The sequence below is a fragment of the Nomascus leucogenys genome, chromosome 12, assembly GCF_006542625.1.
Source record: "Nomascus leucogenys isolate Asia chromosome 12, Asia_NLE_v1, whole genome shotgun sequence".
Lineage (NCBI taxonomy): Eukaryota > Metazoa > Chordata > Mammalia > Primates > Hylobatidae > Nomascus > Nomascus leucogenys.
The window spans coordinates 15,110,550-15,131,450 of record NC_044392.1 but is presented as its reverse complement, the minus strand read 5'-3'; the positions used below and the strand labels follow the sequence as shown (position 1 = coordinate 15,131,450).

At 49.6% G+C, this 20,901-nt stretch overlaps 1 protein-coding gene across 1 annotated transcript in view; it reads right to left on the bottom strand.

Annotated features, from left to right (window-relative positions):
• The window catches only part of RAD54L (RAD54 like), a 35,605-nt gene that overhangs the window by 5,313 nt on the left and 9,391 nt on the right, over positions 1-20,901 (bottom strand). Inside the window, exons 4-12 of the mRNA XM_030823834.1 lie at positions 18,638-18,698; positions 17,285-17,420; positions 16,773-16,842; positions 16,369-16,657; positions 15,987-16,111; positions 8,430-8,580; positions 2,386-2,512; positions 623-697; positions 358-488 (exon numbers count right to left, since the gene is read on the bottom strand). Coding sequence (XP_030679694.1) covers positions 358-488; positions 623-697; positions 2,386-2,512; positions 8,430-8,580; positions 15,987-16,111; positions 16,369-16,657; positions 16,773-16,842; positions 17,285-17,420; positions 18,638-18,698 — 1,165 coding nt within the window. The remainder of the gene's footprint in view (positions 1-357; positions 489-622; positions 698-2,385; positions 2,513-8,429; positions 8,581-15,986; positions 16,112-16,368; positions 16,658-16,772; positions 16,843-17,284; positions 17,421-18,637; positions 18,699-20,901) is intronic.

The following is a 20,901-nucleotide window of genomic DNA, read 5'->3' as shown; positions in this document are numbered from 1 at the left end:
ATGTGTTCTCCCAACAAGAAGGGAGCTATAACAGAGCAGGCAAGGTTTCTTTGTTATTTTTCCTCCTGCCCAACATTGCATATGAGCATGTGTACATGCAAGCACTCACAAACAGTCGACACATCCCAGGTCATCAAGCATGGGCTGGACAGAAGATGAGTTCAATTTTCCAAAGCAAAGGGTTTGGTAAACAGAATCCACAATGCAGGGTTCATGCCTTGGGTAGGGTTGGAATCACATGTGGCCTCTATGAGAATGACTCTGGATGAGTTTTAGTGAGGGTCACCAGGCCACTACAGGAACCTACCCTCCCTTGCTCACTCTCACGGAGGACACCAGGACACAAGCCCAACTCACGATTACAAAGCTTCTTTAGCGAGGTGATGGAAGAAAGAGAAGACACGCTCATCTTGCCCTCACGCAATTCTTCTTCCGGTTTGGCTTGTCTCAGAAACCTCTTGTATAACTCAGTCTGAAGGGGTGTCAGCCTACAAAAGGCAGCTGGGTCAGTGGAAAAAGCTAGACCACCCTCCTGCCCTCTGAGAACACTTGAGAGCCCAGCCATGCTTCAGGAGCTAGGCTTTGACCCACTCACTCCACATCTTTCAGTTGAGTTCAGTACCTACAACAAACGACCTGCTCAATCTTCACAGGCAGATATTTAGAAAGGATATCAGAAGTCCTTCGTATCAGGCATCTAGAGAAAACAGGATAAAAAGGCAAGAGGCTGGTAAAATTGCCATGCTAACTACTGGAATAAAAGCTACCACCCAAAGGACCAAGACTAGCCTTCTTTTACAGCATTAAATGTCAGAGACTCGGCCAGGCGCAGTGGCTCACACCAGTAATCCCAGCACTTTGGGAAGCCGAGGCGGGCAGATCACCTGAGGTCAGGAGCTCAAGACCAGCCTGGCCAAAATGGAGAAACCCCGTCTCTACTAAAAATACGAAAATTAGCCAAGCGTGGTGGCAGGCACCTGTAAACCCAGCTACTCAGGAGGCTGAGGCAGGAGAATCACTTGAACCCAGGAGGTGGAGGTTGCAGTGAGCCAAGATCGCCCCATTGCACTCCAGCCTGGGCAACAAGAGCGAGACTCCATCTCAAAAAAAAAAAAAAAAAAAAAAAGTCAGAGACTCATCAGACCTATGTCAAACACATCTGTATCAGGGTCTCAATTGTGGGAACAGAGACCTTCCAAACATGCTAGCTTAGACAGGCAGCACTTTCTCTTCCCCTTCGATAGGTTGCCTAGTCTTCAAGAGAAGACTGAGGCTTCCCATTGAGACAGGAGCTCTAACAGGAAAAGCAAGCTGTAAATTACTAAGTCCTTAGGGGAGTTTCTGCTTGCATTTGTCCAAATGCCCCCTGCTACATGGCCCCAGGCTAAATGAAATTAAGCATAGACCTCCTGGGAAGACTAGGAAGGATAGGTATCAGGCACCTAAGAAGCAGATCTTAAGAAAACACCAATTCTTCTTCCTGCCATCTAATTTTTTTTTTTTTTTTTTTTTTTGAGACGGAGTCTTGCTCTGTCACCCAGGCTGGAGTGCAGTGGTGCAGCTCAGCTCACTCCAACCTCTGCCTCCCAGGTTCAAGCAATTTTCCTGCCTCTCCCTCCAGAGTAACTGGGACTACAACTGCACCCCACCACACCCGGCTAATTTTTGTATTTTTAGTAGAGATGGGGGTTTCCCCATGTAAGCCAGGCTGGTCTCGAACTCCTTACCTCAAGTGATCCAACCGCCTCGGCTTCCCAAAGTGGTGGGATTATAGGCGTGAGCCACCACACCCATCCTTGCCATCTAAAATTGGTAGGGAGAGGTAGCCAGGTAGCCAGGCAGTTGTTGGGAAGGGCAGGAGGACTCTTTACAATGTAACCTATCAAGTGTGCATACCACCTCTGGACAAAGGAGTCCAGAATGTGCCTACTCCCTGGGTTATGTAACTCCCATGAAAAAGTCAGTCCTCTTAGCCTGGGAGCTGCAACCACCTTTCAGATCTTCTCCTACCTGTCACAGAATGACTATGGGGCCTGGGAAGAGAAGCCTAATGTTTCGGGTCTGAGACCAACTGACAGGAAGCTTCTGAAATACTAGTAATGCTCCAAGGTATACTTTGCTCAAGAAGTCCAGCAGCATCAGAGAAGAGCTTCCTCAGCAGGCTGATAAACAGACCAAAACCAGACCACAGAGCCCAAGCCAGAAAGAAAGCAGGCACTTCACCTCCAAGACTCCCTTGTTTATTCAGTGGCCATAGTTAGGACACAGATCCCACTCCTTTCCTAGAATCCCAGCCTTTGAGGGCTCTAGAGAGGCAAAGCCCCCAAAGGATTGGCCATGGATGGTTTGGGAGGCAATGCTAATGACTTCACTTGAGGTTGTTACCTATTCACAATGCTGGTGAGCTCCCGCAGCCGCTCCTCTCCTAGCTGCCTGTCTGCCTCACTAGCAGCAGCGTCTCGACCCTTCAAAATTGGCAATTCAAAATGCTTCTTGAATTCGTGGGCAGTCCCTAAACACAGGAGAGAAGGAAAACAGAAGAAATGTGGAAAAGGAATGATTTTCCCACAGCTAGTGATGGCAGACTACCTTCTCACAAACCAGCCTTCCTACCAAGAACAAGGCTAAACAAAATATAGGCCAATTTCTGTTTAACAGATCAGAGAGCTATCAAAGCAGTGAAGACTTGAAAAGCCAAATAGTGAGATGATAGGTTAAAATCCAAATATATAATTACTTAGAGTAAATGTAAATGGATTGAATAGTCCACTAAAAAGACAAACATGGCCAGAGTGGATTTTTTTTTTTTTTTTTCTGCGACGGAGTCTTGCTCTGTCATCCAGGCTGGAGTGCAGTGGCGCAATCTCGGCTCACTGCAACCTCTGCCTCCCAGGTTCAAGCAATTCTCCTGCCTCAGCCTCCCGAGTAGTTGGGATTACAGGCACCCCTCTCCGTGCCCAGGTAATTTTTATATTTCTAGTAGAGACGGGGTTTCACCATGTTGGCCACGCTGGTCTCAAACTCCTGATCTCGTGATCTGCCTGCCTCAGCCTCCCAAAGTGCTGGGATTACAGGCGTGAGCCTCCGTGCCCGGCCAATTTTTTTTTTTTTGAGACAGGTTCTCTCTCTGTCGCCCAGGCTGGAATGCAATGGGGCAATCATGGCTCACCACAGCCTCAACCTCCCAAGTAGCTGGGACTATAGGCACATGCCACCACACTCAGCTAACTTTTGTATTTTTTTTGTAGAGATGGGATTTTGCCATGTTGCCCAGGCTGGTCTTGTCTGGGCTCAAGGTACCCTCGCACCTTGGTCTCCCAAAGTGCTGGGATTACACTTGTGAGCCACCACACCTGGCCACATTGAGAGAAATTAAAGATGACCTAAACAAGCTGAGAGACAGATCATATTAATATATTGGAAGGTTCCGTATTATAAAAATGAAAGATCTTTCAGAATTTATCTATGTTTCAATACAGCCCAATTAAAATCCAGTTAGAGTCTTTGGTGGGTATGGCAGGCAGTAGGGGTATAAATTGACAAGTTGATTCTAAAATTTACATGGGAATGCAAAGGGCCAAGAATATCTAGGACAATGTTAAGGAGTAAGAATATAGTTGGAGGCTGCTCTCTCTTTCTTTCTCTCTCTCTCTCTCTCTTTTTTTCTTTCTTCTTTCTTTTCCCTCTGTGGCCCAGGCTGCATGTAATCTACTCGGCTCGCTGCTGCCCCACACCGCAGACTGCCTGGGACTGCCAGCGCTCGCCAGCCTGCTTTTCCTCCTTTGGCTGCAGGCGCGGTTTCACCATATTGGCCATGCCGCTCTCCGGCTCCTGACCCCGAGTGCTCTGCCCGCCTCGGCCTCCCGAAGTGCTGGGACTGCGGGCGGACTCTCGCTCACTCGGTGCTCCGTGTGGCCCGGGCTGGAGTGCGGTGGCGTGGTCTTGGCTCGCGGCAGCCTCCGCCTCCCAGCCGCCTGCCTTGGCCTACCAGGGTGCTGGGATTGCAGCCCCTGCCCGGCCGCCGCCCCGTCTGGGAGGTGAGGAGCGCCTCTGCCCGGCCACCCATCATCTGGGAGGTGAGGAGCGCCTCTGCCCGGCCACCCATCGTCTGGGAGGTCAGGAGCGCCTCTGCCGGGCCACCCATCATCTGGGAAGTGAGGAGCGCCTCTGCCTGGCCGCCCTGTCTGGGAAGAAGTGAGGAGCGCCTCTGCCCGGCCGCCCCGTCTGGGAAGAAGTGGGGAGCGCCTCTGCCCGGCCGCCCCGTCTGGGAAGTGAGGACCGCCTCTGCCCGGCCGCCCCGTCCGGGAAGAAGTGAGGAGCGCCTCTGCCCGGCCGCCCCGTCCGGGAAGAAGTGAGGAGCGCCTCTACCCGGCCGCCCCGTCCGGGAAGAAGTGAGGAGCGCCTCTGCCCGGCCGCCCCGTCCAGGAAGTGAGGAGCGCCTCTGCCCGGCCGCCCCGTCCGGGAAGAAGTGAGGAGCGCCTCTGCCCGGCCCCCTCGTCTGGGAAGTGAGGAGCGCCTCTGCCCGGCCGCCCCGTCTGGGAAGTGAGGAGCGCCTCTGCCCGGCCACCCATCGTCTGGGAAGTGAGGAGCGCCTCTGCCCGGCCACCCATCGTCTGGGAAGTGAGGAGCGCCTCTGCCCGGCCGCCCCGTCTGGGAAGTGAGGAGCGCCTCTGCCCGGCCACCCATCGTCTGGGAAGTGAGGGGCGCCTCTGCCCGGCCACCCATCGTCTGGGAAGTGAGGGGCGCCTCTGCCCGGCCACCCCGTCTGGGAAGTGAGGAGCGCCTCTGCCCGGCCGCCCCGTCTGGGAAGTGAGGAGCGCCTCTGCCCGGCCGCCCCGTCCGGGAAGAAGTGAGGAGCGCCTCTGCCCGGCCGCCCCGTCCGGGAAGAAGTGAGGAGCACCTCTGCCCCCCCGCCCCGTCTGGGAAGTGAGGAGCGCCTCTGCCCCCCCGCCCCGTCTGGGAAGTGAGGAGCGCCTCTGCCCGGCCACCCATCGTCTGGGAAGTGAGGAGCGCCTCTGCCCGGCCGCCGCCCCGTCTGGGAGGTGAGGAGCGCCTCTGCCCAGCCGCCCCGTCTGGGAAGTGAGGACCGCCTCTGCCCGGCCGCCCCGTCCGGGAAGTGAGGACGCCTCCCGGCCCCCGTCCGGGAAGAAGTGAGGAGCGCCTCTGCCCGGCCGCCCCGTCCGGGAAGAAGTGAGGAGCGCCTCTGCCCGGCCGCCCCGTCCGGGAAGAAGTGAGGAGCGCCTCTGCCCGGCCGCCCCGTCCGGGAAGAAGTGAGGAGCGCCTCTGCCCGGCCGCCCCGTCCGGGAAGAAGTGAGGAGCGCCTCTGCCCGGCCGCCCCGTCCGGGAAGAAGTGAGGAGCGCCTCTGCCCGGCCGCCCCGTCTGGGAAGAGAGGAGCGCCTCTGCCCGGCCGCCCCGTCTGGGAAGTGAGGAGCGCCTCTGCCCGGCCGCCCCGTCTGGGAAGTGAGGAGCGCCTCTGCCCGGCCACCCATCGTCTGGGAAGTGAGGAGCGCCTCTGCCCGGCCACCCATCGTCTGGGAAGTGAGGCGCGCCTCTGCCAGGCCACCCATCGTCTGGGGAGTGAGGAGCGCCTCTGCCCGGCCACCCCGTCTGGGAAGAAGTGAGGAGCGCCTCTGCCCGGCCACCCATCGTCTGGGAAGTGAGGAGCGCCTCTGCCCGGCCACCCATCGTCTGGGAAGTGAGGCGCGCCTCTGCCAGGCCACCCATCGTCTGGGGAGTGAGGAGCGCCTCTGCCCGGCCACCCCGTCTGGGAAGAAGTGAGGAGCGTCTCTGCCCGTCCGCCCCATCCGGGAAGAAATGAGCAACGCGTCTACCCGGTCGCCCTGTCTGGGAAGTGAGGAGCGCCTCTGCCCGGCCGCCCCGTCTGGGAAGAAGTGAGGAGCGTCTCTGCCTGGCCGCCCCGTCTGGGAAGTGAGGAGCGCCTCTGCCCAGCCGCCCCGTCTGGGATGTGGGGAGCGCCTCTGCCCGACCGCCCCGTCTGGGAGGTATACCACGGAGGCCAGAAGCAATCTGGGAGCTGGAAGTGGTGGCTCACGCCTGTGGTCCCGGCACTCTGGGGGGCCGAGGCGGGTTGATCACTTCGGGCTAGGAGTTCGAGACCAGTCTGGCCAACATGGCGAAACATATGAAAAATACAACAGACAAACCAACCAACCAACTCAGTGACAACAAAACAGGTCTATCCTGGAGTCATACTCTAATTTTTTCTATTTTCCTCCCTTTCTGATCCTTTATCCCACTTTCTTTTTCTTCCTCTTCCTTCTCCTTCTTCGTCAAATAGAGGATTGAGTTATTATCACTGATCCATATAAAGTCCCTCTCTCATTTATTTTGATTCCCACTCCCCATTTCTATTCCCCGTCTTCCCATGTGCAACCTTCCTAATGTTTGATACGCATCTTTTTGTTTGTATGTATTTTTAGAAAATGTTTATTGTTTTTGTGTGCAAAAAAAATTAATTAAAAAAAATAAAAATAAAAATAAAAATAAAAATAAAAGAATATAGTTGGAGGCTGAGCAGATTGTTTGAGCTCAAGAGTTTAAGACCAGCCTGGGCAACATGGCAAAACCCCACCTCTAACCAAAATACAAAAATTAGCCAGGCATGATGGTGTGTGCCTGTTGTCCCAGCTACTCAGGAGGCTGAGGCAGGAGGATCACTAGAGCCTGGAAGTTAAGGCTGCAATGAGCCATGATCTCACCATTGCATTCCAGCCCGGGTGACAAAGCGAGACCCTGTGTCAAAAAAAAAAAAAAAAAGACTATAGTTGGAATATTCACACTAATGGATATCAAGACTTATTAGGCCACAGTAAATAAAGCAGAGAAGTACTGACACAAGGAGACAAACAGACCAGAGGAACAGAATGGAATCCATAAATAGAGCAACACATATATGAACATTTGATTTATGAAGAAGGTAGCACTGCAAAGCAATGGGGGAAAGAACGGTCTTTTCAATATATGATGCAGGGTGAACCAGATATCCAAACAGAAAAAGATGGAAGCCAGGCATAGGGGCTCATGCCCATAATTCCAGCAGTTTGGGAGGCTGACGCAAGAGAATCATTTGAACTCAGGAATTCAAGACCAGCCTGAGCAACATAGTGAGACCCCATCTCTATAAAAAATTTAAAAGTTAGCCAATAGTGGTGGCATATGCCTGTAGTCCCAGCTACTCAGGAGGCCAAGGTGGGAGGACTGCTTGAGCCCAGGAAGTTGAGGGTGCAGTGAGCTATGACTGCAACACTGTACTCCAGCCTGGGCAACGAGACTCTGTCTCAACAAACAAAAACCAGTAGAATAAATTCTAGTGTACTCTTAACATGGAATAGTATGCAATTATGAAAATGAACAAACTACTGCTACACATAATGTGGATAAACTTTATAAACATAATGTTGAACAAAAGAAACCAGACGTAAAGGAATACATACTGTATTATTTCATTTACATAAATTCAAAAATAGGCAAAACCAACCTATAGTGTCAGGAAGGAGTTTACTGCTGGGACAAAAGGAGAGGATAGTGATTAGAAAAGGGGCTGCTGAGGGAGTGTTAGTAATTGATCTGATGGTGGTTACACAAATGTGTTCACTTGGTCATAATCTTGCCACTCAGCAGGTTCTCTGCCTACTCTTGAGCACTGGCAAGTTGGGGTGACACTAACACACCTTTTCACAAATATATGTGTGGTTGCCAGGGATTAGGGGAGGGAGGAATGAGGAGTTTTTATTATTATTACTATTTTAGAGACAGGGCCTTGCTCTGTTGCCCAGGCTAGAGTGCAGTGGCATGATCACAGCCTCCTGAATAGCTAGGAACACCAGCACACACCACCACACCCAGCTAATTTTCTTATTTTGTAGAGACGAGGTCTCACTATGTTGCCCAGGCTGGTCTTGAACTGGCCTCAAGTTATCTTCCCACCCTAGCCTCTCAGAGCACTGGGAGGGGAGGGGAGAGGAGTTATTGGGTAGATTTTCAGTTTAGCAAATATGTACTTAATACCACTGAATTGTTACACTTAAAAATGGTTAAAATGATTTTTAAAAAACACACATCTGCCCAAGACAGAGCTTGCTCTGAGGCCAAAGCTCTTGTAAGGGAGCTAGGATCTGAGGAACAAAAATAATAATTCCACCCTCAGCTCATCATGACACCACTCCCTGTATAGCCCCTGCCACCTCTGCAATGGAAAAATGGCCGACCTGGGCTTTGCTGAGTTGCTCAGCAGATCCAAGGCCTCCCAATGGCTTTGCTACTCCCTGACAAGAGAAGCCTTCCTACAAGAGTGCCTAGTGACCCACATATAACTAGCATTCTCTTCTTTCTCTCCTCAGCTGGAGTTATACTCCCAAAGACAAGGCAGGGCTCCTCTCTGATGTGGCAAACAAGGCTAGATTCTTACCTAGGATGCCGGAATTAACAAAATGTACCAAGCTGAAATACTCAAGCAGATCATTCTGGATGGGAGTTCCGGAGATGAGCACCCGCCGGCTGGTGTTCAAGCTGTCCAGGGCTTGGTAAGTCTGATTCTCAGAGTTCTTGAGCCTGTGTCCCTGCAAGAGAATCCTTATTCAGAGCGCAATGTGGCATTCCCTATACGGTAGCAAAGTCTCATGTAGACAGGAAAAGAGGAGTCAGAAACATTCCAGGCCAGGCGCCGTGGCTCATGCCTGTAATCCCAGCACTTTGGGAGGCCGAGACGGGCGGATCACTTGAGCCCAGGAGTTCCAGACCAGCCTGGCCAACAAGGTGAAACCCCATCTCTACAAAACATACAAAAATTAGCTGGGCATAGTAGCTTACACCCATAGCCCCAGCTACTTGGGAGGCTGAGGTGGGAAGATCGCTTGAGTCCAGGAGGTCGAGGCTTCAGTGAGCCGTGAGTGCACTGCAATCCTCCCACCTCAGCCTCCTGAGTAGCTGGGACTACAGGCATATACCACCACTATAGTGACATAGTGAGAAACTGTCTCAAAAAACAAAAACATTACAGGTTCTAGGGCTTTAGGAACTAGGCAGGGGGCAGCATGTGAGAGGGTTCACCCACTTGACTATGGAGAATGTTAGGCTCAAAAGACAGACTTCCTGTTTCCAGACCAGTGCTATACCCATAAAGCAAAGATTCCCTCTGTTCCTTTCCATCCCTTTCCCTGCCCCACCTCCAGAGCCTTGGCAGCCCACCTATACTCTTCAGAGATCATGTGGACATATGACTAACCTATGCTTTCAGGGAGTCCTCCCCTCCACATCAGCCTACCCAACTCAGAACCTTCTGAGCCAGATGCCTTCTGTATTAGACTCCAGGCCTTGTCTGGGCCATCAGTGTTAAAGGGACTTGGACCAGGCTCCATGTCCCACCAGAATCCTCACAGCTAGTAGAGCTAAAGAGCTTCCCTCTGCTTCCCTTCATATCTCTTCCCCAATCCCTATTCTCCCTGTCCTGTCCTCCCATTCTCTCCACACCTCTACTACTTCTTTTAAGCCTTTTTCAAGAAAATCATAAAGGACAACCTTCCCTCTTTCTCCAAGAACTACATGGGCAAGATCAGGCCCATACCTTTTCTACATCCAGCCCCATACTGGGGAAGGCACACAAAACTCAACCACTCAACCGAGAATCAGCAATCAGTCTTGCTCCCTTGGGTCAGGCTTTAACAATGCAATTAAACACAGACCCTTCACTGACTCTTCCATTTATAGCATCAAGTCCAAGCTCTTTAAGCTCACTAGCTTAGCATTCAAAGCCCTTCTCAATGAGGCCCCAGTGAACTTCTCTGACACTCTCCAAGCTTCTCACAGTCCAGGAAGCCTGACCTCTTCGTCACTCCTAATGCTGGATTTCCTTATGTCTCTTTGCCCATGCCACCTCTCTGCCTAGAGCTCTTTTCCACAGGCAAGTTCCTCAGATGTCACCTCCTATGCAAAGCCTTCCTCAGTGACTCCCGGCTGCTTGTCTCTCTCAACTCTGTGCTCCTGTGGCACTATATACATAATGGCTGCTACTATTTAGTGAACCCATTTAATGCGGTAGGCATGGTACTAACTAAACACTTTACCTGTATTCTGTTCTGTAATCCACATGAATGGAAACTGTATTATCCATTTTAGAGATGAAGAAACTAAGATTCAGAGAGGTAAACAGTTATCCAAAATCATGCCGGTAGAAAGTAGCAGAGCTGGGATTTGAACTCAGGTCTGTATGACTCTGAGTCTGGACACTGTACCACTCTGCCCTCATCCATAATATATATACTAGAGTACTAATCACACTCTACTGTACTTTATCTTCTCAACTAGGCAGAGACTAGGATTTCTTAAGGCAGAGACTATGTCAGATTGACCTGTATAATTTCACTGTATAGGACAAAGCTCAGTGAATGTTAGTTGAACGAAAGAATGAAATAATGACCAATGTTGCTATTAAAGATTAAATAAACCAACGGGGCATGGTGGCTCATGCCTGTAATCCTAGCACTTTGGGAGGCTAAGGCAGGTGGATCACCTGAGGCCAGGAGTTCGAGTCCAGCCTGGCCAACATGGTGAAACCCTATCTCTACGAAAAATACAAAAATTAGCTGGGTGTGGTGGCATGTGCCTGCCTCCCCAGTTCAACCAATTCTTGTGCCTCAGCTTCCTGAATAGCTGGTATTACAGGCATGTGTTACTATGCTGGGCTAACTTTTGTATTTTTAGTAGAAACAGGGTTTCACCATGTTGGCCAGGCTAGTCTTGAAATCCTGACCTCAAGTGATCTGCCCGCCTCAGCCTTCCAAAGTCCTGGGATTACAGGTGTGAGCCACTGCGTTTGGCCTAGAAATTTAATTAAAAAAAAAAAAAAATTATTAGAGGCTCCAAGTACTAGCCCTAAAAAAAGCCTTAGACTTCTGAACTGAAAAGGGAAATGAGACTTGAAAGTCAGAGGAAATCAGCTGGGCGTGGTGGCTCACACTTGTAATCCCAGCACTTTGGGAGGCCGAGGCGGGCGGATCATGAGATCAGGAGATCGAGATCACAGTGAAACCCCGTCTCCACTAAAAATACAAAAAATTAGCCGGGCGTGGTGGCGGGCGCCTGTTGTCCCAGCTACTCGGAGAGGCTGAGGCAGGAGAATGGCGTGAACCTGGGAGGCGGAGCTTGCAGTGAGCAGAGACTGCGCCATTGCACTCCAGCCTGGGCGACAGAGCGAGACTCCGTCTCAAGAAAAAAAAAAAAAAAAAAAAAAAGAAAGTCAGAGGAAATCATCCAACAGGTCCAGGGGAAATGGGCACCAACAATTAGATCTTCTAAACTGAAGCTCCCTGAGGGACAGCATTGTGAGACCTCCAGGGCCTGACACATAAAAGGCACTTAATAAATAACCCAGCGAATGAAATGGGCTACCACACTATCCTGTCTCTGCAAAAGAAAAAGCCAACCCCAGCTCCCTATTGGACCAGTCACTAAGGATTCACATGGATCTCGATGAGGAGCACAGGGACAAGCCTTCCATACCCAAGGCAAGCTTCTTCCTGCACCAAGCATCCAAGGCAGAGAGGGATAGGAAAAAGAGCCACGACTTGGAATCTCACACCTGAATTCACATTCCAGCTTACTATGTACTCTCTGGATGAACCCGGGCAAGTCACTACGCACTTCCTTGAGTTTGTCTCCTAATCTTTAAGATTGAGATGATGATGAGGTCAATCCCTCTGCTATTTATACACTTGTACAAAGTGCTCCCACATATCCTCTCTTGATCTGGATCATATCCCTTTCAAGTAGCTCCTATCCCATCCACTCTACAGATGAAGAAACAATCTCAGAGCAGTCTCATCTGTGGAAAGTCACGCTTGTAAGTGGCAAAGCCAGAGCTGATCCCGTGTCTTTTGATTGAGGAGCAAAGATTTTGTACATAGAAGTTATTATGAAAAACTGTGTTCCAGAGAAAAGCGTTAGCTGAGAGGAAGACGCTGTGGGAGCTGAGAACATGAAAGCCTGAAATGGCACCTTCCCTTTCCAGGGTCTGAACAGGACAAACCCTCTCCTCCCCTGGAGTAAGATGACCATCTTTTCAGGACTTTTGGTTCCTCAGATCTCTGACAGTTGACAAAATAAAAGGTAAACAAGTAGAAAGGTAAACAGCCAAGGGGCTGTGGTGTGATAAGAGGCAGCCTTATCCCTTGTGCCCTGCACAGAGTCAGCTCATAAACAGGACAGAGTGGGGAAGAAAAAAACACGAAGGAGTAGAAAAAGGCTGGGCACAGCGGCTCAAACCTGTAATCCCAGCACTTTGGGAGGCCGAGGCCACAGATTATTTGGGGCCAGGAGTTCAAGACCAGCCTGACCAACATGGTGAAACCCCGTCTCTACTAAAAATATAAAAATTAGCCAGAGTGGTGGTGCACGCCTGTAATATCAGCTACTCGGGTGGCTGAGGCAGGAGAATTACTTAAACCTGGGAGGCGGAGGTTGTGGTGAGCCAAGATCGTGTCACTGCACTCCATCTGGGCAACAGAACAGACCCTTGTCTCAAAAAAACAAAAAGTAGAAAAAAAATTTAGATGCTCCCTAATCCTCAAAGGCTCAACAGCTACAGCCTGCCTTCCTCTCCCACAATGCTTTGGACCCGGCTCCTGGCATAGTCCCCCTCCACAGTGAGGAAGCAGATGTCAGGGCCTTCCTTGAACCACAGGGCAGTAACATGCATACCTCACCTCAACCTGGTAAGCTCCCTACTCCTACCAGGAAGTTGGGAGTTTGAAGACCAGCCAATGACTGACCAGAAAATAGCTCACAACTAGAAAGCATGGTACCCAAAAGCAAGCTTTTTCCCTCTGTCCCCTCTCTGAAGTTCCTCAGACAACTGGGCTAATCTACAGTACCCAGAGCTGAGCCTAGCCTGCCAACTGGTTGACAGATAGGGCCAAGTCTTTCAGCCACCTCTCCACTAGAACCTCTGGGGTATACAAAGGAGCTTAACTCTCCCAAGAAGTTGCAAACAATGGCTGTAGCCTCAGGGTCGCCAAGCCCACTGGGAAGTCCTGGAAAATTCTCTATAGTAGGAAGCTCCTAGCCACCCTCACTGCTTCCTAAGTACTAGCCTCTCTACTGCCATTCACACATACTGGAAAAGGCCAGGAAGTAACTACGGCCATATTCCCTTAGTCCCAAAGACAAGGAACAAGGAGTTAACACAAACTACTACTACAAGGTGTATGGACTTTCTTATCTCTGCTTTTGTTCTTGCAAGTATCCCCAGCCTGGAATAACCACCAAGAGCTTACGTTTGCCAAGGCCTTATGACATACCAGGCACTGCGATAAGAGCTTTTTCTTAATAATTTCATTTAATCCTCACAATAATCCTATGATGTGGGCAGCAAGCCACCCAGGCGCCGAGGCAAGAGACCCAGGACACAAGCTGTTCCAGTATAATAAAATATAAAACAAGAATAGTTATACCAGATATAGATCTTAGATATAATTATATATGAGTATCATTAATCATTAGTTTGTAGCAATTACTCTTTATTCCAATATTATAATAATCCTCGCTCTATAATCATAACCTAGGAAAAACCAGGCCGTAAAGAGATAGGAGCTGAGGGGACATAGTGAGGTGTGACCAGAAGCCAAGAGTGCGAGCCTTCTGTTATGCCCAGACAGGGCCACCAGAAGGGCTCCTTGGTCTAGCAGTGACGCCAGCATCCGGGAAGATGCCCATTGCCAGGCAGACCGTGGTCTAGCGGTAGCGAAAAGTGTCAAGGAACAACACCCGCTACTTAGCAGACCAGGAAAGGGAGTCTCCTTTTCCCCGGGGGAGTTTAGAAAAAACTCTGCTCCTCTACCTCTTGTGGAGGGCCTGACATTAGTCAGGCTTGCCCGCAGTTATCCGGAGGCCTAACCATCTCCCTGTGATGCTGTGCTTCAGTGGTCATGTTCCTAGTCCACCTTCATGTTCCATCCTGTACACCTGGCTCTGCCTTCTAGATAGCAGTAGTAAATGAGTGAAAGTACTAATAGTCTCTGATATGCAGAAGTAATGGTGTAAAAGCTGTCTTTCTCTTTGTCTCCTCTCTCTCTCTGCCTCGGCTGCCAGGCAGGGAAGGGCCCCCTGTCCAGTGGACACGTGACCCATGTGACCTTACCTATCATTAGAGATGACTCACACTCTACCCTGCCCCTTTTGCTTTGTATCCAATAAATAACAGTGCAGCCAGACATTCGGGGCCACTACCGGTCTCTGAGCATTGGTGGTAGTGGTCCCCCGGGCCCAGCTGTCTTTTCTTTTATCTCTTTGTCTTGTGTCTTTATTTCTACACTCTCTCGTCGCCGCACACGGGGAAAGACCCACCAACCCTGTGAGGCTGGACCCTACACTATGAGGCAGAGATTATCACCCCATTTTACTGATGTAGAAACAGAGGTTCAGCTGGTAAAGTAACTTGTTGGTCACACTGCTGGTAAGTGGCAGAGCCAGGATACGAACAAAGGTCTCTAACTCTAGAAACTGTTCCCTGTGAAAGGAAAATAAAATCTCAGGACCCCAAACTATGCCAAAGGGAAAAGTTAAGCTTGGGAACTAGTCATGCAAAAAAATGTCTTTCCTTTTGTTCCTAAACAGATAGCCGCAGATAGAACACCATGCCTCTCCCCAGGTGGCCTCTCTCACCCTGACAATGTAAAAAAACAGCTCATCTTTACAGGCAGGGGACAAAGACAAGACTAGAAATCCTCCCTCCCAGACAAATGTGTATTTGACTTCTTCCTCTACTCTTTATTTACTTAATGTAGGTAAAATGCAGATTTATTGAGCTGAATGCATAACTGATGGCTCCTCTTTCCCTCCTGCCTGCTCTTGCCCCTTTATGTGTGTTTGTGTGTTGTTTTTTGAGAGAGGGTCATGTGTGTCTGTGTCTGTGTATATGTGTGTTTTTTGTTTTTTATTTTGTTTTTTTTGAGACAGAGTCTTGCTCTGTCACCCAGGCTAGAGTGCAGTGGCATGATCTAGGCTCATTGCAACCTCCGCCTCCTGGGTTCAAGAGATTCTCCTGCCTCAACCTCCTGAGTAGCTGGAATTACAGGCGCCCACCACCACGCTCGGCTAATTTTTGTAGTTTTAGTAGAGACAGAGTTTCACCATCTTGGCTGGTCTCAAACTCCTGACCTCAAGATCCGCCCGCCTCGGCCTCCCAAAGTGCTGGGATTACAGGCGTGAGCCACCGCGCCCGGTCATATGTGTGTTTTGAGACAGGGTTTCACACCCCATCACCCAGGATGGAGTGCAGTGGCGCAATCTCAGCTTACTTCCCGGGCTCAGCTGATTCTCTCCCACCTCAGCCTCCTGAGTAGCTAGGACTACAGGTGCACCACCACACCTGACTAATATTTTTATCTTTTTTAAGTAGAGGTGGGGTTTCACCATGTTGCCCAGGCTGGTCCCAAACTCCTGGGCTCAAGTGATCCACTCACCTCAGCCTCTCAAAGTGCTGGGATTACAGGCGTGAATCATCGTGGCCAGCCCCCCTTTAAATATTGAAGTCCTCAAAAACCTCTTTGGAAAAAGCACAGGCTACAGATCCTACTTTGGCTTGTGTCTCTTTTTCCCCAGAGCATCCTCAACCTTGGCGATAAATCTCTAAGTTGAGACTTGTCTCAGACACTTTCTGGTTTATATCCTCTAAACATTGCCACCCACCCTTCAAGGTCCTTCTTTAGTCTAGGAATACTATCCGGAGGCAACAAAGCCAATCAGCCCCCAGCATCTCACTCTCCTCAGAGTTCCAAGCATTGTTTAAGCCCTCTTTTGGCAGACAGTATCTTGTATTTTGGTATCACAGGCTCTCCCTGTCACTTGTCTCCAAGGCAGCATCCTGTCTTCAGCATTCCCCAGTGACTAGCACAGCCCTTGGAAGGCAATACTCAGTGAAGAGATTCTGACAGATTTTCTCCTACCACCCAGACTGCTGAGAGTCAAGTACCTCGTCACATATGACCAAACCAACACTTCCTTTCTGGAGGACTCCAACATGAAGGCGGAAGGTCTCATAGGAAATGATGAGGATGGGAGAAGGCACTCTGGCTCCACGCTGATTCATGAATCCTTCTACAACAGAAAAGGTGTCAAGGGAACAATTCAGAATCTTTTGAAAAAAAAAAAAAAAAAAAAAAAAAACAAAAAAACGACAATTCGACAGTTCTTTAATTTAGCCTGGAAACTACTGACTTCACTTCAACTATTTTCAATGGAAATTCTCTTTTCTTCTACCCCTGCATTGCCCTCCACCCTGGCCATAAGTGAGCATACACATCAGAAAGCAGCAGGCTGTGCAGAGTGCAGCCATCTTTGTTAGGGCTCCATACCCAGCTTTTGGTCTATTTCGTCCTTAGATCCTCCATCGATGGCCAGAGGTTGGATCCTCCCTCCGAGCCATTTCCCAACCTCATTGTACCAGTTCTTCACCAGGCTGGAAGGCGACACCACCACTGCCTTGTCAATTTCTGGCTTGCACTCTGGACTCTGGCGTAAAAGTGTCCACATCAATGTGATGCACTGCAGCGTCTTTCCCAGGCCCATCTCATCAGCCATGATGCAGCCATGGCTGCCAGGGATGCGCCGACTGGTGACACACTCCCACAGGAATTTCACTCCCTAGAGAATAACAGCCTTCGGTCCACTTTGGCACCTACGCTGCTGCTGTCCCAGGGATGGTAGTCTCCCAGGCTCAGCCCCTAGCCCACATCTCGTTCCCCTCACCCTCATTTACCTCTCTCTGATGAGGCCGCAAAACCTTACTGAGAATAGGGTCAACAACCACATGGACAGGGAGTTTCTCCCTGAGAAAACACAGCAAAGAAAACAGTGTGCTCAGACATGGGCAAGGGAGCACCCTCAGGAAGCTGTGTCCTGCTGATCCAGAGACAACAGAGGCAGCTGCCTAAAAGAAGATCTTCTTGGCTGATAAATCATAAAACCATAGCAAGTTCCTACTTTAGGAGTTAGAAAGTTGGCTCAGAGAGGGATGGGTTCCCTGTGTCATCACCTCAATCACTCCTCCTCCTGAGTGAGCATCCTGGGAAGGCAGGAGGGGATGAGGAATGCCCACTCACTGGACATGACCACAGGCTCTTCCCCAGGCAATCTCCTTCCCCAATCATCTACTCTCTGAAAACATATGTGAATCCTAAAGAGAAATCACACCAAAATACCCTCTGCCCTCCCAAGTATGCGTGCATGTACAGAGAACCAGAACTGCTTATGAAATACCAGTGCACATACTTGTCAAGCTTCAGCTGGTCATGAGCGCTCAGCGGGGGAGGCTCATACAGAACCAAGGCATCTTTTTCCAGGGGGTCATGGAGGGCCCGGCGGACTCCAGCCCTTTTCAGGCCCAATGCCCGAGAGCCCAGAGGACCTACAAACCAATAATCATTCCGTCACCTGAACCTATGTTTAGGAGCTCCAGCAAGCCCAACTCAAATACCTGTCCTTCACATAACCTTTCCTGAGCTCCCATATGACCCTCTCTCTCTGAGAATGCCTCCAAACTCAGTTTGGGCATCTCTATATGACCATTATCCCATTCTGCTTTTTTTTTTGAGATGGAGTCTCACTTTGTTGCCCAGGCTGGAGTGCAGTGGCACAATCTCGGCTCACTGCAACCTCTGCCTCCCAGGTTCAAGCAATTCTCCTGCCTCAGCCTCCCAAGAAGCTGGGATTATAGGCTCCCGCCACCACACCCAGCTAATTTTTGTACTTTTTTAGTAGAGACAGGGTTTCACCATGTTGTCCAGGCTGGTCTTGAACTCCTGATCTCTGGTGATCTGCCCGCCTTGGCCTCCCAAAGTGCTGGTATTACAGGCGTGAGCCACCATGCCCAGCCCCCAGAATTATTCTGCTTTGAATCAGAGCTTTTCCCATTTTATTTCTCCCATTCAATTACAAACTTCTGAGGTGCCAGATCTGGTTCATTTCAACTCAAGACAATCCTGGGAAGGCCTGAAATTCTAAAGGGCGCTTTCATGGAGCTTTCTGAGAGCTCCTGAGAGCTGGCCACAGCCACGCGTAGTGTCTCAAGCCTGTAGTCCCAACACTTTTTGAGAGGTTGAGGTGGGAGGATCGCTTGAGCCCAGGAGTTCGAGATCAGCCTGGTCAAGATAGTGAAATCCTATCTCTATTACATTTAAAAAAAAAAAAAAAAAGACAGCGAGAGAAAGCTGGCCTCCCTATTCCTCCAAGCCCCAGTTTTAGCATAATGCTGTACCCTACATAAGACAGGGAAAAACCTTATCGAATCTAGGCCTCCCACACAGTCAGCCTCATAAAAGGGATGCTACTGAATGCACTTGGATTGAATGAAGCCCAGGTCCATCAGCCATCTTGGCCCACCAGGAGCTTTCTGAGCACCGGGACACCTCTACCAAGAAGATGAGGGGCAGTTAGTCTTGGCAGCCCTTACTGAGGCTAACACAGTTTTCATGCAGGCCTGAGGAGGGTCACCCCAAACACAGCCACCGCTGGACTGGCACCTTCAATTCCCAGCTAAGCTTGTATTTACAAAAGCAGGTTTTTAATTTATTCAGGCACACATACATATGGCTGATTTCAAAAATAGAAAAACCTCCATTTTACCTTGATAATTTGGAATGGGGACTTTGAAAGGCTTTGACAAAATGCTTCGAATAAATGCTTCCTAAAAAGAAAGGAGAAACAGGGATTCAGGACTGACTGGAGATGTTATGGGACAATATCATGATATGCTTCACATTAGGTTTTGTAGAACAGCGTCCATCTTCGAGGCTTTATGTAAGGTTCTACAAATATCCAGGGATAGCAGAAGGGCCCAGCCTCAGTCAACCACGAGGCTTAGAACCCAGGAAACCACTCACTCATTAAAGACCATGCCAGTGAGCATACCTAGCTCTTCCCTAGGGTATGGCACCTTGGAAAGCAAATACCACAGACTTAGCCAACCTGAGTAATAACGGATAATTATAATGCCTGGGTTTAACCACTGTCATATAGGGTTACACCTTCCCAAGCACGCCTCACAATTCTTTTTTTTTTTGGCCACATCGGTTCTGTCTAATATATCTAATACTCACATCAGCCTCCTTGGGAACTAAACAGCTCATCAAAGAGTAGTGATAGTGGGAGAAATGGGAGCCATCGTATTAATAAAATAATATTAACAACACCAGGCCGGGCATGGTGGCTCACACCTGTAATCCTAACACTTTGGGAGGCCAAGGCAGGAGGATCACTTAGGTCTGGGAGCTCGAGACCAGCCTGGGCAATATAGCAAGACCCCATTTCTATTTTAAAAATATATATTTAAAAATATAAATAAAAATAATGATGGCTACCAATGTATGCTAGACACAGAGCTAAGCCTCTTGCATTCATGTTACCATTTAATCCTAACAGCTGTATGAGGTCCATATATTACTGGTGTTTCCATTTTAAAGATGAGCAAACTGAGGCTCAGAGTGATTAAGTCACTTTCTCAAGTCACAAAGCCATTACAAATGCAGGACTTTCCTGGTTCTAGGGTCCTTACTTGTACTCAGTAGGCAACGTGGCCTCTCACCCACTCTGTTTGAGTACAGCCATGCAGATCAGCCCAGACCCAGCAGCTTCCTGCCATGTAAAGCACAAGAGAAGGAACATGAGAAAGGGACATGAGAAGCTAAGCCCAACACTAAGAAAAAGCAAGTGGGACAAGGGTGACAGCAGGTAGACATATGTGGGTCCTAGAGAGGTAGCACTGATGACTCCTCCACCTAAAGGCAAGAAGCCTCTGTACAAGCACTTCTGCCTTGAACCAGCATTATTCCATGGGCTATGGGGCTGGGGCAGGGGCAGAGAAGGCAGAAAAATTAACACTGAGCTAACTCTGACAGCCCCCATGGAAGTTCTGATCCACACACACCTGAGCCCTTTGTGGAACTGTGATAGCCTGTGAGCCTCAACAAAACCAGAGGTGGAACCCAAGCGAGTAAAGAGAAACAAAGAGCAGAGACCCTGAAGGTAGTTTTAATGGGAATATATTAGTGGAAAAAGCAGTAATGAAAAAATGCCCCTTCTAGCATAAAATATAGTCTAATAGGAAAAAAAGCCTGCCCTGATATTTTTACCTTTGTTTTCTGACTCATTTCTTCACACATCATAAATGTCTAGAAACTCAAATGTAGTTTGTTTTTTGGGGTTTTTTTTTTTTTTTTTTGAGACGGAGCCTGCTCTGTCACCCAGGCTGGAGTGCAATGGCGCAATCTCAGCTCACTGCAACCTCCACCTCCCGGGTTCAAGCAATTCTCCTGCCTCAGCCTCCCAAGTAGCTGGGACTACAGGCATACGCCACCAGAGCTGGCTAATTTTGGTATTTTTAGTAGAAACAGGGTTTTACCATGTTGGCCAGGCTGGTCTTGAACTCCTGACCTCAAGTGATCCGTCCACCTTGGCGTCCCAAAGTGCTGGGATTACAGGCATGAGCCATCGCACCTGGCCTCAAATGTACTTTTTTTTTTTTTTTTTTTGAGACAGAGTCTCGCGCTCTCACCCAGGCTGGAGTGCAGTGGCGCGATCTCGGCTCGCTGCAAGCTCCGCCTCCCGTGTTCACGCCATTCGCCTGCCTCAGCCTCTCCGAGTACCTGGGACTACAGGCGCCCGCCACCACGCCCGGCTAATTTTTTGTATTTGTAGTAGAGACGGGGTTTCACCGTGGTCTCGATCTCCTGACCTCGTGATCCGCCCGCCTCGGCCTCCCAAAGTGCTGGGATTAAAAGCGTGAGCCACCACGCCCGGCCAAATGTACTTTAAATTAAAAAAAAGTAATGAATTTTTTTTGTGATATTAGAAGACAGAAAACAAGTATGTAGAAATGAACTTCCTTATCA